The sequence below is a fragment of the Salvia hispanica genome, chromosome 4 (genome assembly GCF_023119035.1).
Source record: "Salvia hispanica cultivar TCC Black 2014 chromosome 4, UniMelb_Shisp_WGS_1.0, whole genome shotgun sequence".
In the NCBI taxonomy this organism is placed as follows: Eukaryota; Viridiplantae; Streptophyta; class Magnoliopsida; order Lamiales; family Lamiaceae; genus Salvia; species Salvia hispanica.
Genome location: NC_062968.1, coordinates 54,296,781 through 54,311,761, shown reverse-complemented (window position 1 = coordinate 54,311,761; position 14,981 = coordinate 54,296,781). Strand labels below are relative to the sequence as shown.

Sequence of the window (14,981 nt, the reverse complement as noted above, 5' to 3'; positions counted from 1 at the left end):
CACGCAGAGTATAAGAAATCACTGCAGAGGGACTTTATATTTGAAGAACTTTGTTTTCAATTTCGCGAAGAGCAGAAATAATTAAGGAAGCTTTGCAACAATGGCGGTGCCTCAGCCCAGCAGATCAAGAGACCTCGATAAGCTTCTCCTCCGCCCCGGTCACCTCGTTGGCCCCAATTTCGAGCCCGGCCAAGAAGTAAACCCTTCTCTCTGTGTATATATATATATTATATCGATATTCGTTTTGCTTGTGCGAAACTTGCCACATTGCGATACTTGTTTGGCTGTTGACACTTATCTTCATGTTAAAGGAGGAAAATTGGGCCTAGGAACTGGCAGATTTCTCTTAATTTTGTTTTGTCTTAGTTTAGCAGTTTCGTCAAACAGGCGGAGTGCGTTATTTTTCAACCTTTTGAAGTATCGCTGATGATGAAATTTCCGATTGTTGCAGCTGAGAGAGGATATAAAAGAGTATGTGAAGGTGTTGGTGGTGGGGGCAGGTGGGCTGGGCTGCGAATTGCTCAAGGACTTGGCTCTAACTGGCTTTCGGAATCTTGATGTAATCGATATGGACCGGATTGAGGTCACCAACCTTAATCGTCAGTTCCTCTTCAGGTGTGTTTGATGCTTCTTGTTTATTGGAACAGTTTTCTGCTTGTATCGATCAAGCGCGACAGTAAAATCTTGATAATTACCTCCCTTGATGATTTAATTCGTTAGTTTCTTTGTAATTGTTAGAATTGTATAGGTAATCTATCTGCTTTCCTAGTTCAGTTAGGACTCTTATGTATGTATAGCCGTATAGGTGCTTTGCTCAGCAGATAAATATAGTGAAAAGTTTTGCCAACATGTTTTCATCCTTTGAATTAACAGAGTTTCATATACTGAGTAAATACCACGTAGTGCCTAGTGTGGAATATGTGTTTTCTCTGATTTTTGGTTTTTTTATTGCTACAAATGAGGTGACGAAGCCGAACTCCTCATCATGGATTTGAAACTTAACACTAGGATTTAATCACTGCATCGTGTATCCTTTGCTTTTTTAATTATTACCCAAACTCTTGTAACTCAATGTGAATGCAAAACTTTTACATAATATAGACTTTCTCTTTGATTTATAAATGCTAGTTTTGACATTTAAATTCTTTCAATGCATACAAATACTGTTTTACTATGATTTGGAAATCAAAGTGAGGGTTTTTTCCCCTATGATTTGGAGTATTTTGTTTGCTCTTCAGGTGAGGTAATCTTATCTAGCTTTAGGTTGTTAGAACTGGTTATGTGACATTGAGTGCCTGTTCCTGTTTAGTTCATTTTGCAGCTGAGATTGAATAATCTGTTGGCAGATAGAAAGGACTCAACTTTTAGTAGATTGTTATGGTTACCTAGTAATGCATGCACTAGCTGAATCTCTTGGAAAACAGATGTTACAAGCTGAAGGGTTGGTTGGTCTTTGCTCTTCCCAGTCACTAACCTCTAGCTGATTTCAGTTGCTCGAGCTATAGTGATATGCTAGTTATAAAGATCTTCACAGACATAGTGAGGTTTATCTGGATTTTGAGCTCCAGATTGGGTATCAACTGTCAGTTGACATGATCTAAAGGGCTCATTTTTATTTTTTATATGACACAAAGTAAAAAAATTTGTTATATATTTTTGCTAATTTTCCATCGTCTCCGTTCACAATATCTTCTATTCACAATTGTTTCTATCTATTTTTTTTCATGCTGAAAAGTTGTCCTGCATGTATCCTCTGTGTAGACTTGAAGATGTAGGAAAGCCAAAGGCTGAAGTAGCTGCTAAACGAGTTATGGAGAGAGTTAATGGTGTAAATATTACACCACATTTCTGCCGCATCGAAGACAAACCATTGGACTTTTATAGTGATTTCAGCATAATTGTCCTTGGGCTCGATTCTATTGAGGCTCGGAGCTACATAAATGAAGTAGCTTGTGGCTTTCTAGGTTAGTTTTCCACGCAATATTAAGGACCTGGAATAAGTTGACCCAAAGTTTTCTCTTCATTTCCTTAGTTGGAGGAGGCTATTTTATTAATTTCATCTCATACCTGTACCTACTTATATGTATCTACCTTATCTATTTCACTGCCAGACCATCCTTTACAAATTGTATTTTACAGTCGGTTGTTTGAGTTTTGCTATTTCGTTGAATCTTATTCAGAAGTACTAAATATCACACATACAAATTGATATGCTGAACTTAATTTGCTATATATTAGTTCCCATTCAATATAAGCCAATCTTTTAACCCTGAAATACAGATGCGCATTGAAAAACATAATTTTGTGTATTCTTCTGGCATTGAATATGATCAGAGAATCCTGTTGTCTATTTGCAATTCTGATGTACTTAAGTTTGTGTTCTTTCTCTTTATCTAGAGCATGATTCTGATGATAATCCTCGAGAAGAAACTGTCAAACCTATGGTGGATGGTGGAACTGAAGGATTCAAGGGCCATGCCAGGATTATAATTCCAGGAACAACCCCATGTTTTGAGTGTACCATTTGGCTATTTCCTCCGCAAGTGAAATTCCCTCTATGTACTTTGGCAGAAACTCCAAGGAATGCTGCTCATTGTATTGAATATGCCCATTTGATTAAATGGAATGAGGTTAGCATATATCTTAATAAGTATTTGTCTATATTTTCTTGCTTGGTGGTGCCTTTGCATTACGTTTTTCATCTGGATAATATTTTATCAGGTCCATGGTCGCAAAAGCTTTGATCCAGATAATCCTGAAGACATGCAATGGGTTTATTCAGAGGTACTTAACAATAGGAATCAATCTTTCAATTGAACAAATTGGAATTACTGTTTTCTTATTGCTCCTGTTTTCGATTCATCTGTTTCTCAAAAGGCTGTCCAGAGAGCTGAACTTTTTGGAATTCCTGGAGTTACATATTCTTTGACTCAGGTGAGAAACTTTCGGTTTTTACCTTTGAGCTGTTTTCATATAGCTATGTATTTTTGTGTAGCTTGGTACATCTTTTTAGCTAGCAATAGCTTTCGAGTTGTTTAGTGAAAGGTTGCATCATCAACCCATCAACTGTAATATGAATATCCATGTTTGTGCAAATAGTTTACATTAGATGCTTATGACCATATTGTTAATGAGATAACACTTTGCTTTCTTTACAGGGTGTGGTCAAAAATATTATCCCCGCTATAGCTTCCACCAATGCTATTATCTCAGCTGCTTGTGCTTTGGAGACCTTGAAAATTGTTTCTGGATGCAGCAAGTCACTGTCTAATTATTTAACGTATATCTCTGACTTCTAGATTTTGTTTACGTGCAAATGGTCTTGCAGATATTTCTAATTCCTTCTATCCTTTACTAATATTACCGCAATTCCGTTCACAGGTATAATGGAGTGGAAGGTCTTCATATTAAAGTTACAGAGTTTGAGAAGGACGCAGATTGCCTTGTTTGTGGTCCCGGTGTTCTAATCGAGTTGGAGAAGTCTGTTACTTTAAAAAAGGTACTTCAACACTTATTCTTATAACCTGGATTGCTTTTGCATCAGTAATTTTAACTGCTGTCACATACTGATTTTTTAATCTTATCCTGCAACAGTTCATCAATCAACTGGAAGATCACCCTCGTCTACTCCTGACTAGAGTGAGCGTCTCATACAGGGGGGAAAAGTTATACATGCAGGCACCTCCTGAATTAGAAAAGGAGACTCGATCTAACCTGGATATTCCTTTATTTGATCTAATGAATGGAGTATCGAGGGATATTGTTAATGTTAATGGCATGGCAGGCAAGGGTGACAAGAAGCAGTCTTGTATGAGGAAGTTACGCATTGCATTCAAGGGGGTCGACGGGGTTGCAGATATTGATATGGCCGGTGGGGCATAACCTCACATTCCACTTTCAGGCATTCCATCTCAAGAGGTATCGAAATTGTCCATCTAGTTGCATAGTAGTAGCATAGATGTCCCTTTTCGATCTCATAATTTGTAGTCAATATATGAAGAATTCATGAAAAGCAGGATGCTGATTGCTTAGCATCCTCTCATTTTTCTTATACCGTGAACTTACTTCATCAACTGATACATCAATGAAAATTGAGATTTTGCTCCGATTTGTGCAAGCGATATGAGCACGTATTTTGGCTCCCTTCTTTTGATCTTGTAGTACCTAGCTGTGCTGTGAGCCTGTGATGGTCCTTTTGTGTAAGTTTATGGCCAATATAAGTTATGGCCACAATATTTCCACACATCATACCAACTCTGGAGATGAAAGTCACTAAGTTGGTCTGGTAATTAGCTGTGGTCTTTGTGGCTAGAATTTATTGCAACTGGAATTTTGTTGGAGACCCCACCAATTCACATGCCCCATCTCATAAACCCTCTACTAGGATCCCATCATCCATTTGCCTTTTTCCAATTTCTCTCCCTATTTAAATCAATTCAGCATCTGATTCAACTGGAGAAAAGGAAAGAAAAAAATTTCTCAGATTTCAAGAAAATAAAGTGAAAAAAAAAACACACACAACACATACTAACTCAGACATGGAAGCAACTCTTGAGTTGGAGGATGATGTCTTCTTCAAAGACTTGAGCAAGCAAATCTCTCTCCTCATCATGGATGATGATGATGATCTCTCCCTCTCACACTCTCCACCACTAAATCTTCAGGTATTCAATCTAAAATTAACTAACTAACAAAATCAAGTTCAAACTTGAATATACTAAATTCAAATTCTTGATTTTTTTTGAAGGCTTTGAGTAATCAAGCAAACAATCCAGCATCACAAGGTGCATCATTTTTCAGCTATGATCATCAACACCAAAGTAGCAAGAGGGAGAGCAAAGGCACCGGGGTTTTCATCCCTCGTTCGACGTCGAATTCGAGACGAAAGAGTGCGAGACAAGCAAGATTCATGGGGAACAAATTTCAGAACCACCCTTCTAATGATCATGGCTCAAGAGGGCTGCAGCCTCATGACACCATCATCATTAATCCTTCTTATGATCATTCATTCAATTGTACAAGATTTTGATCTTGATTGTTGTGGTGATGTTTCAAGAAATGTGATGCATAATTCAAATAAATAAGAGGTTGTGGAATTTGTTCATAGATGAAAGATGCATAGTAATAAATGAAATTGGCCTACAAGAATTCAATAATACCCTTTTTAGAATTTAAACTAAAAAGTGATCTGTCACCAAAGAAGTTAGAAGAATATATAGAGAAAATAATGTTTTATTTATTTTTTGGGTGCGTGGCACGAAGAAATATGAGAGTTGCATATAATCTTGAATTTATTCTGGGATATTTTTGTATTGTGGAAGGAATCTATTTAGCGAAAAAAAGCAAAAGAAGATTTGAAGAATTTCCACTTTTCCAGTCAGCATTGGGATCATTGGAGTTGGAATTGATAGCTAGTCGGTGTCATATGTGTAATTAACAATTAAGGGTTCATAAATTACAAAATTGTTTTTAGAAAAATCATGTTATTGATCGATTTATTCGAATTGTGTATGCCTTTTCGTTTATGTTACACAAATTTCGTCCAGCAAGAAGGGTTTAGTAGTTATAAAAGTGAATTCATGATCTCACACTCGAATTATTTCGTGAAAAAAGTAGTTCTTTTATTCATTTTAGTCAAATTTTCCTATGATTATCCAACAATTTCGAAACTCATGGCAAAAATTGGATGGCGATGAAATCTTCCTCACTGTATTTAATATTTTGTGTATATATAAAGTGCTTTAATTAAACATACCAGGGATCGAATTATTTTGGTTAAAGAATAAGAACGCCACTAGTGTGACATCTTGATCCAATCCAACCGCCCACTTGGGGAAAGATGAAGCAGTATTTGATTTTAATGCAAGTGAGGGCCCTAACATAAAAAATAGCACATCCTGGATATTTTAAAATCGCACAAGAAAGCAAATAAATGAATAATACACTTCGAATAAAAATAATTCATCCCCGTGACCGAGCTACCTTTTTTCAAATATAATTCGGTTAATAGTTAGAGAGTTAACTAATTTAATTGTGCTGAGTCAAAGTGCATTAATTAATGGCGAACAAATGAAGTATTTCAGTTTTATGAATTAATTGGTAACTAAAAATAAAAATTTTAAATTAAACAAGACAGTGCGTGGAGCGATATTAGAGCATCCACAATGGATGCCCGATCTCCAGCCCTATCGCCAGATCGAGCTCGGGGATGATCGGGCATCCATTGCGGGCGTCGATCATGCCCGAGGACGATCGAGAGTTCGCCGCTCATTGCGGGGCACGTCCGAGGCCGAGCCGATGTTTTTCGTTTTTTTTAAAAATTTTAAATTATTTAACCCTAATTTAAACCACAATAAATACTCCATTTTCTCCACTTTTCACACACCAAACCTTTCACTTTCTTATATATTCTCCCAATATCCACACTTTTAACAATGGATCCAGTCAATACCCAAACCCCCATAATGTCGACGACGATATGCCCATGTTTGGAGGAGGAGGCGGCGCGCCGTGGCCCGGCCACGAGATTATGGGTTGAGACACCGGATCTGTAGGATCCACTTTCGTCTCGACTACGAGTTCGATCCGTTTTTTGGGCACCGAGGAGATCGGGTTGAGGAGATGGAACCTAGTTGTGAGCAACCTCCCCCTGCCGGCCGCCGCCGAAAAAAGGAAGAAGAAGATGGCGCGGAAAGAAAAGGCGCCATCGGCCATCCCACTCCCATCCGACGAGCGACGAGAGTACGCAGCGAGCGTCGACTACGAGTTGGATGAGTACACGAAGGTGGCTCGTGTTGGGTCGACGTATCGGAGGATTCGATATCCTCCAACAACCGGACTTCGCCCGGATGTGGGATCGCATTGAGGAACGCTACAACGAGGTGAAACCGAAGTGGGCGTTCAAGCGGACAAGGTTCACTGCGCAAGTATTGGGATCGGATCAAGCTCCACGTCAACAACTGCTATATCTACAACGAGAACAGGGACGGAAGGGCTAGTGGTGAGAGCATGGAGGATGTCCTCAACAAGTAGTTGTTTGAGTACCAACGACGCATTCGGGCGTTCAAGGCTGTACAATGTTTGGGCGATCTTGAAGGACAAGTCAAAGCTCAACGGAGGGATACCGGTTGGATCCTCGGCTGGAGGACGAAGACCACCGCCACGGCGGTACACGAGCAGCGGCCCATCACCTATGGATCGACGCTGGCCGGAAGGGAGTTGACACGCCTACGTCTACTTAGACGTCCCATTGGTACCAAGGCTGCAAGCCCAGGCAAAGGAAGGGGCGGGCGCGTGGATCGGCGGCCCCCGCGAGGCTGCGTCTCCTCCATCTGCTCGGCTCATGGACAAGGCGATCGAGGAGTTCGGAGGTTATCGCGAGGTGGTTGAGTATAGGTTTATACTTGATGCCCAAAACAACCTTCGTCAAGAAACCGATCCAAAGCCCAACAGAGGACTAAGAATATGATCGAAATTTGGCCCGGAGGTTGAATTTAGATGACTAGTTTGGTTTTTTCTTTTTAGTATTTAAGTTTTAATGTAGTTTTTTAGCTAAGTATGATGTAGTTCCACTTTTAAATTAAGTAATGTAGTTTTTTTTTTGGTATTTGTGGTGTTTAAAATAATATATTTTGGTTTTTATAGTAATTAAAAATAAAATTAAAAAACAATGATTTAAAATTGAAATGAAAAGGGATAAGAGAAAAAGGGCGCCCAAACCCCCTTTAAAGGAAGAACTTTGACGTAAACCTTCGGGACTCTCACTGGGGCTTCCACTGGGCACCCCATTGGATCCTTAGGAGGGCGGGGTTTCAAAGTTGTGATATGACGAAAAATTTGAGGAAATGATGATTTTTTTGGATATCAAACTCAAAAATTTTTTTAAATTTTTAATTTTAAAATAATTTACTATTTTCCAAAAGTTTGCCTTTAATATTTTGGTCCTTCCGAAAGTTTGCCCAAAAACCACTTTTTTTATCATCTTTGTTAGTTGCCCCTATATTCTACAAATTTTATTCTACTCACATTTTATTATAAAAACTAACACTCCCCCCGTCCAAATTTTACTTAAGTCGTATCCAATTTTTGGGTTGTCCCAATTATTTGAGTCATTTTTTTTTTGGTTTAAAAAATAAAACATCTAATCTCACCTATTTTATTTTTTCTTTTATTTTTTATCTTTTTATTTTTTCTTTACTTATTCCCCATCTACTCTATTTAACTTGCTAAATATAACCTTTTTTAAAATTTTCCTGCAAAAAAAACCTTTTTAAAAGTCAGACGGGGGGAGTCTTTAAAATTTTAAAATTCACACCCCACCAATTTTTTTAACCCCACCATTCTTTTAAAAAAATTTTTTGGGGTTAAAGTAAGACAATTTTTGGGGGGATGGAGGTAATTGAAAATTTTTTTTTTAATTGTTTAATTAATCAATAAAGGGCAAAACTAAAGCCCCCTATTAATCTTTCCCAAAAAACCATTTTTTAAAACCTTTTTCCCGGGCAGTAATATCCAAAATTCTAGGTCAGTGTAACTTTTAAGAGGTGTTTAGTACATGGGTCATGGGGTAATTTCTATGGATATTTAAATTTGGTAGTGATATTTGCAAGTGCACTAAATTTTTTTATCCTGCCTAGATTCAATCGAAAATTAACCCAATACAAATTTCCCCCAACCACCAAAAATAAAGGGCTCGAATCGCTGGATGACTTCAAAAAATTGAAGGGTTTTTGAACCTTGTCGTTCTTGGTTTTTGAAACCCCTCATCACCAATGGCGGAAGCCCCATTTCCCCCTTCTTCTTTTCTCCTCCTACTCATCCCACTCTCTGTCCTACTCATCCTCTACCTCATCGTCCGCCCCAAGGCCGTCCGCGTCCCGATTAAGAACCCCCACCGTCTTCATCACCGGCGGCTCCAGCGGCATGGGCCCTTAGCCCTAGCGCCCCCCCTGCCCCCCAGAACGGCGGAGCCCTCCTCGCGCGAAACCCCCGCCCCCCCTTCGAAGAGGCGCAGAAACCCAAATCAAGCTCGCCACCGGCCGCGACGTCGGGGTCTTCAGCGCCGACGTCGGGGAAATTCGACGCCGTCAAGCGCGGGTGGAGGATGCCGGCCCGATCGAGTGCTCGGTTTTGCAATCACGGGGGTTTTCTTTCCGGGAAATTGGGGGAGCAGGAACTGGAGGAGATTGTTTTATGATCGATGTGAATTCCCCCGGGGACTTTTCATTTGATTAAGGCCGCTTTGCCCGGGATTTAAGAAGAATCGGGCTGAGAAAGGCCCCGGGTTTCCCTTGGGATTATGTCGCCGGCAGGCCTGAAAACCCCAAACCCCTTATCGAATTATTTCCCCTTTAGCAAAAAGGGTTGCGATTAACTGTTGCTCTTAATTTTAGATGTATGAGAACTGATCTGAAAGTTTGTTTAGAACTGTTTGATACTTTGATGTGAAGAGCTCATTAACTTTTAGTGAATGTAATTCAAGCGTTGGGGCTGATTTATGAAAGTTGGGCTATTAAAATAAACTGTTTGATACTTTGAAGTTGGATTTAAGTTTAAAAAAGCTCCCTATATGTATTGTTTGCAGTCTAAAAATTAATGATTGATGACTGAAAATTTTTTATTTTCTTTTCACCATTTTATTATTTCAGGTTGGAATTTACGGATTTTTTCTTATTCTGCGAGTAAGTTTGGCCTCAAAGGGGTTTTGGGTGAAGGGTGCAACACAGGTTTAAACTGAAAATTTCTTTCAACCTTAAATTTTTTCCCCCGGGCACTGAAACTTGGTTTGCAGAAGTTTATGAATTTCCTAATTATTCCACTTGAGATTGCTCACCATGAATAATCTACTTATTATTTCTTGTCTCCAAAACCCCATCTACTTATTACTAGTTTGAAGTTTTAAGATGACATTTGGCATTGTAAGTCAAAAAAGGGGTTTTGTTACAATTTTTAAAAAATATTTGTTTTAACCGGGGGAAAAATTCAGGGAAAACACTTTAGATTAGTGCTCTAGCTCTCCAAGAGTCCCAAATTTAACTTTTTTTTAATTTTGTTTTTTAGACAAAAAGTTTTGGTTTTTATATGTTGGGTTTTTTTTTGTAAATTTACCTTTTTCATTATTTGGACATAGTGTATCTCAACCCTCATTGACATTTTCTCCCGATGACAGAGAACAAGAGACGCCCACAGCTGACTAGTATAATAGCAGCTTCCTCTGGCGCAATGAAAGCTGAGGAAGTTGCTCTAAAATCTCTGAAAGGAATCCAGTCAGGCTCGTTTATGGTCCCCTGCAACTTGGAAGGCAAATTACTTACTGTTGCCACGGCTGGTTTATCCCCTCAGAGATCATATGTGGATGCATTTGTGGAGGTAATGACCGCTGGTATTATGCGTTTGGCCGGCTTAGTTTTTCAGTGGAATTGGTTCAGCAGCATCGCAAAATGGCATGCAAAGAAGTAGTTGGTTTCTTATTTTAATATGAATGGCCAAAGTTAGAAACCGAATGTCCAAAGAATATTTTTTTTATTGGGTTAATTTTTTATAAAATTATAAAATTTGATCAAATTCTACTTTGTTCCTCACCTTCAAAATTTGAACAAATAATGAAGTTTTCAAAGTTCTCTATTGTCTCAGGTGACAAAATTAGTTTTATTTTATTTTACATTTATTATGCTTAAAATGAATATGCATATATCTCACTATTCATCGACATTATCAAAATTTTATATGTGTGAACCAAATTATAGCTCCAGAGTTAGCTGAAAACATTTCCTACGTGGAACAACTGAAAATTTCTGAAACTTAGTAATTTTTCATTCAAATTCCGGAAAATGCTTAATAAATTAAAATTTGATCAAATTTCATAATTATACACGGAATAACGCTTATTTAAATAAAGTGAATATGGTGCTTCCACAAAACTTATTTCATCTGAGCAGCTGAAAGCAAGGGTTTAACATAAATTGAGAATGGATGGATTAAAACCCCATTCCCACTCTCAATCCGTTCTCAGTTGTCACTGAAGAAGTCATTTCCATGGCGTCTTCCTTTGCAGCTCATACGCACCCTTTATCATGGACATCCTCAATGAAGCTGCTCTCTCATTCGTTTCTCCCTCCTAATCGCAAGAGCTCGTTGCTGTCTTACCGCAGAATTTGTATGTCAAACTGTCTTGCGCTCTCCGCTTCTGTCAATTCCACTGTGGAAACCAGCAATACCTGCTCAACGCTGCTTGAACTGTGTGAAGGTCACGTGCCCGATCACGTGCTCCGGAGGCAAGCTTTTTCATGGTTTTCAGTTGTGTTTCGTGTGGAAAATGAATGTTTAGGGGATTGGGTTGATGTAGGATAACATTTGATTGGTCTGGAGTAAGAAAATCCCTAGAGTTGGTTTAACTTCATGTTCTCACAGTCATTATATGAATTCCGATTGTTATTTTGTTTGCTTTTCTTTTCTTTCTCGGTGATGAGTTGCTTAGATTTATTGTTTTCAGGGCGGAGGAGGTTGGATACATAGTGCCCACGCCAGTACAGAATGAGGCGCTTCCGGTGTTATTTTCCGGCCGTGATTGTGTGATTCATGCTCAGGTCGATACAATCCAGTGTTGCTTAAATGTATTTACATGTTTTTCTATATTCGCTCAGAAAATTTATGGGAGCTAAAATCGAAAAATCCACAAAAATATAAAAGTATAAGGTTAAAGAAATGAAAGGACATGAGATCCTAGAATGGACCTTATATTTTTCTGAGAATTCATTATGTATGAGGCCATTCTCATGATTAAGATAGAGTCCATTTTAAAACCTCAAACTCGATAGCAATGGTGTATCATAAGCTGATTTTTACAACAGTTCCAAAACGAAATCTGATAATAACTGTTCTTTTCTGGTTTTGTTTCTCTAGACAGGTTCAGGAAAGACCCTAGCGTACCTACTTTGATATTCTCAGTTGTCAATCCACAAAGGTCATCCGTACAGGCTGTGATTGTTGTGCCCACACGAGAACTCGGTATGCAGGTAATTGATTCTTCCTTCTATAATTTCTGTGTACAGATCTTAGTGTTATGAAATGAGTTCTGATAATGAAATGCTTTTTGTATCTTTCTACCAAAGGTCACAAAAGTTGCCCGTACTTTGGCTGCAAAATCTCTGCAACTTGAGAATGAACAGAAGTCATGTACAGTCATGGCTCTTTAGACGGTGGAACATTGAGAAGGCATAAGAGTTGGTTAAAGGTAATTAACATTCCTGTTAGTACTATATACTCATATCTTTATTACAATGAATTCAAACTTCTGTTATGACTTTCTGTGATTAATTATGTTAAATGAGTCATCTCAAAGTTGAGATTCTTCTGGTGTTCTCCCAGAACTACTAATCACAAAATTTCATAGTAACAGGTGGAACCCCTGTTATAGTAATTGCTACTTTGAGGAGTTTATGCCAGATGCTTGACAAGCATATTCTGAAGTTGGATGCCTTGCGAGTGTTGGTAATCGATGAGGTACCCAAATTATTTTTCCATGTTTAATGTAATTTCTTTTCACAAACCAAATTATATGCTACAATCCCTAGGCTGCCATTCCAATATTTTTGAAATGTTTTAAAAACTAATTTTGGCTTTCTGTTGGGTAAGAAACTTCTGGAAACAGTTGCGGCTTAGCAATTCCATGGGTGGTTTCAGTTGTAGTTCCTAAGTCTTTGTGTTGTCCTAATACTTAAGTTACTTGATGGACAAAGTTGGGCCTAAGAATTAGCATTCAAGTGCACCAGAGTGTTTAACTCTTCGGTTACTTTTGTAACTTACTTTCTGTATGCTGTCATCTGTACATTTAAATGCCCGAACATATGTGGTGCTGTGGCTAATATATTGTTCAATCTGTAGGTTGATTTTATGTTTAATTCTTCTAAGGAGGTGAGCTCTTTGAAGAAGCTTTTGACTATCCACTACAATCAATAGCCGCCAAACTGTATTTGCTAGTGCATCTATTCCTCAGCATAGACGATTTGTGTATGACTGTATTCAGCAGAAGTGGACCAAGGTTAGTAAATTAGACTTATACCATACTAGTCATATGGAATACGGTGTCACTATCTGCTAGTTATTAAATCTGTTGTTTGTTATGACAGGCGAATGTTGTGCATGTCCATGTAAATCCAATTGAGCCAATGCCTTCGTGCCTATATCACAGATATGTGGTGAGAAAATGCAACAATAGGAATTTGAGATGATAACTTATTAACTTGCAATGTGCAATCTATTGTTGATGACACCACATATTGGTTCTTTGTCTTCATTTTGTCAATTCAGATATGTGGTAACAAAGAGAAGTACTCTACGCTCCTACAATTGTTACAGTCTGATGCTCCTCAATCGGCCATCATTTTTGTTGGAGAGCAAGTTAGTGCCTTATAGCTTTGTCAATTGTACACTCGATCAATATCATAAAGTACTTTTGGATTGGTTAGGATTTATTGCATTGCATAAACCAAAGAAGGCTGTCTTTCATGACGTGTGATTCATGGTTACATGACCATGGTTATAGAAGCCTTTTCTCAAGATAAACAGGGATAGATGTTATGTTATCTGGTGTTTCTGAACAGTGATCAAAATAAAATTGCATCTCTGCACCTGGTACTTATACTTTATGTGTGTACCTTCCAAAAGTAGTTCCACCGGTATGTTAATGGTTACCCAAAAATATACTCCCTCCGTCTTCTAAAAATAGAAACTTTCTATTTGAGGAAATTTCTTTCTTCTAATAAGGTGGAACACATTTTCCACTAACACACTTTTCTTTCTATCTTCTAATAAGGTGGAACACATTTTCCACTAACACACTTTACTTTCTACCTCTCTCTTACTTTATCAATTTTATGTTAAAACCCGTGTCGTTTCTAAAGTTACTATTTTTAGGGGACGGAGGGAGTAGAACACAATCCTCATCTTTGTGAGAATGAGCCTTTCTTAAATTTTACTTGATCATTTTAAATAACTCAGTGTTTGCATTCGGATCTTCAATATGCTGTGTGCTGATCATATGATAAAACTTTTAGTACTGCAAGAAGGTTTTTAGTAACGAACTAATGGTCCACTATCTAGGCTAGATGAAATTACTCAACCTCCTATTTATTGCAGTGAAATTAGAATGCACACTCATCGATCATATAGATTGCTCTTATTTTGAAGATATCAATGTCAATGATGGGGTTAATGATGGGGTTATTGCATCTTGTTCATGATATGCAGTCTGAGAAGTCAAAGAAAGCTGGAAATGCTCCACCTACAACTCTTTTGATTGAGTTTCTAAAAACATCATATGGAGGACACCTAGAGTTAGTTCTGTTAGAGGAAGACGTCAATTTTAACCAGCGAGCTACATCCATAACTGTAAGTTCATCTGTTCTCAGCTAGGGAAAGAATATCTGAGATTAATCCCTGTGCTGACTGCTATCCTTTCTGTTTGTTGCTTCATTTTGAAAATAGGACCTCAAGCACTCAGGAGATTATCTTCTTGTTGCAACAGATATAGCTGGTAGAGGAGTTGATCTGCCTGAAACAACCCATATATACAACTTTGATATCCCAAAAGATGCAATTAATTATCTTCATCGGGCAGGAAGAACAGGTAGGAAGCCTTTTTCAGAGAGTAAATGTTACGTCACCAGCATTATATCAGCAGAAGAACGCTTTGTCTTGCAGAGATTTGAGAATGAATTAAAATTTCAATGTGAAGAATTGTTATTTTCGGAATAGCTCTTTATCTCACATTGTATACAACTATATTCTTTTATAGTTTCTAGTTGTATACATTTTGTCTCTTTCCCTCATTTATATCTCGAAGGATAACAAGGATCAAGTTCCTTCAGTTATCTAAGAACACAGTGCGTTCATGTTGTGAATAACTATTCACCAGTTTGATTGTAATACTGAATGAACATGAATAACTTTTCTCCAGTTTGATTATAATAGTTGATTAAATA

General features: G+C 38.0%; 2 protein-coding genes and 2 pseudogenes across 3 annotated transcripts; all 4 read left to right on the top strand.

Moving 5' to 3' along the window:
• Window positions 1-35: 35 nt before the first annotated feature.
• Window positions 36-4,108, top strand: LOC125223467 (NEDD8-activating enzyme E1 catalytic subunit). 2 transcript variants are annotated; one of them, XM_048126631.1, is made up of 10 exons: window positions 36-196; window positions 452-615; window positions 1,762-1,964; window positions 2,398-2,630; window positions 2,722-2,784; window positions 2,878-2,934; window positions 3,159-3,280; window positions 3,382-3,499; window positions 3,595-3,639; window positions 3,785-4,108. In XM_048126631.1, the coding sequence occupies exons 1-10, from the start codon at window positions 101-103 to the stop codon at window positions 3,812-3,814; spliced, it is 1,131 nt and encodes a 376-aa protein (XP_047982588.1). In that variant the 5' UTR covers window positions 36-100; the 3' UTR covers window positions 3,815-4,108. The 2 variants fall into 2 exon arrangements, with proteins under 2 accessions (XP_047982588.1, XP_047982587.1); XM_048126630.1 differs by having other exon boundaries at window positions 37-196; window positions 3,595-4,108.
• A 251-nt stretch (window positions 4,109-4,359) lies between these two features.
• Window positions 4,360-5,106, top strand: LOC125223469. Its single transcript, XM_048126632.1, has 2 exons — window positions 4,360-4,664; window positions 4,748-5,106. The coding sequence occupies exons 1-2, from the start codon at window positions 4,539-4,541 to the stop codon at window positions 5,027-5,029; spliced, it is 408 nt and encodes a 135-aa protein (XP_047982589.1). The 5' UTR covers window positions 4,360-4,538; the 3' UTR covers window positions 5,030-5,106.
• Window positions 5,107-8,771: 3,665 nt separating this feature from the next.
• LOC125221405 lies at window positions 8,772-10,460 on the top strand (annotated as a pseudogene).
• A 529-nt stretch (window positions 10,461-10,989) lies between these two features.
• LOC125223573 lies at window positions 10,990-14,755 on the top strand (annotated as a pseudogene).
• The last annotated feature ends 226 nt before the right edge of the window (window positions 14,756-14,981 follow it).

Coding starts and splice junctions, on each gene's coding strand:
- LOC125223467 (XM_048126630.1), top strand. CDS start 101: ATGGCGGTGCCTCAGCCCAGCAGATCAAGAGACCTCGATAAGCTTCTC. Junction 616..1,761: donor AATCGTCAGTTCCTCTTCAG/GTGTGTTTGATG, acceptor TCCTCTGTGTAG/ACTTGAAGATGTAGGAAAGC. Junction 3,281..3,381: donor TCACTGTCTAATTATTTAAC/GTATATCTCTGA, acceptor TTCCGTTCACAG/GTATAATGGAGTGGAAGGTC.
- LOC125223469 (XM_048126632.1), top strand. CDS start 4,539: ATGGAAGCAACTCTTGAGTTGGAGGATGATGTCTTCTTCAAAGACTTG. Junction 4,665..4,747: donor CTCCACCACTAAATCTTCAG/GTATTCAATCTA, acceptor TTTTTTTTGAAG/GCTTTGAGTAATCAAGCAAA.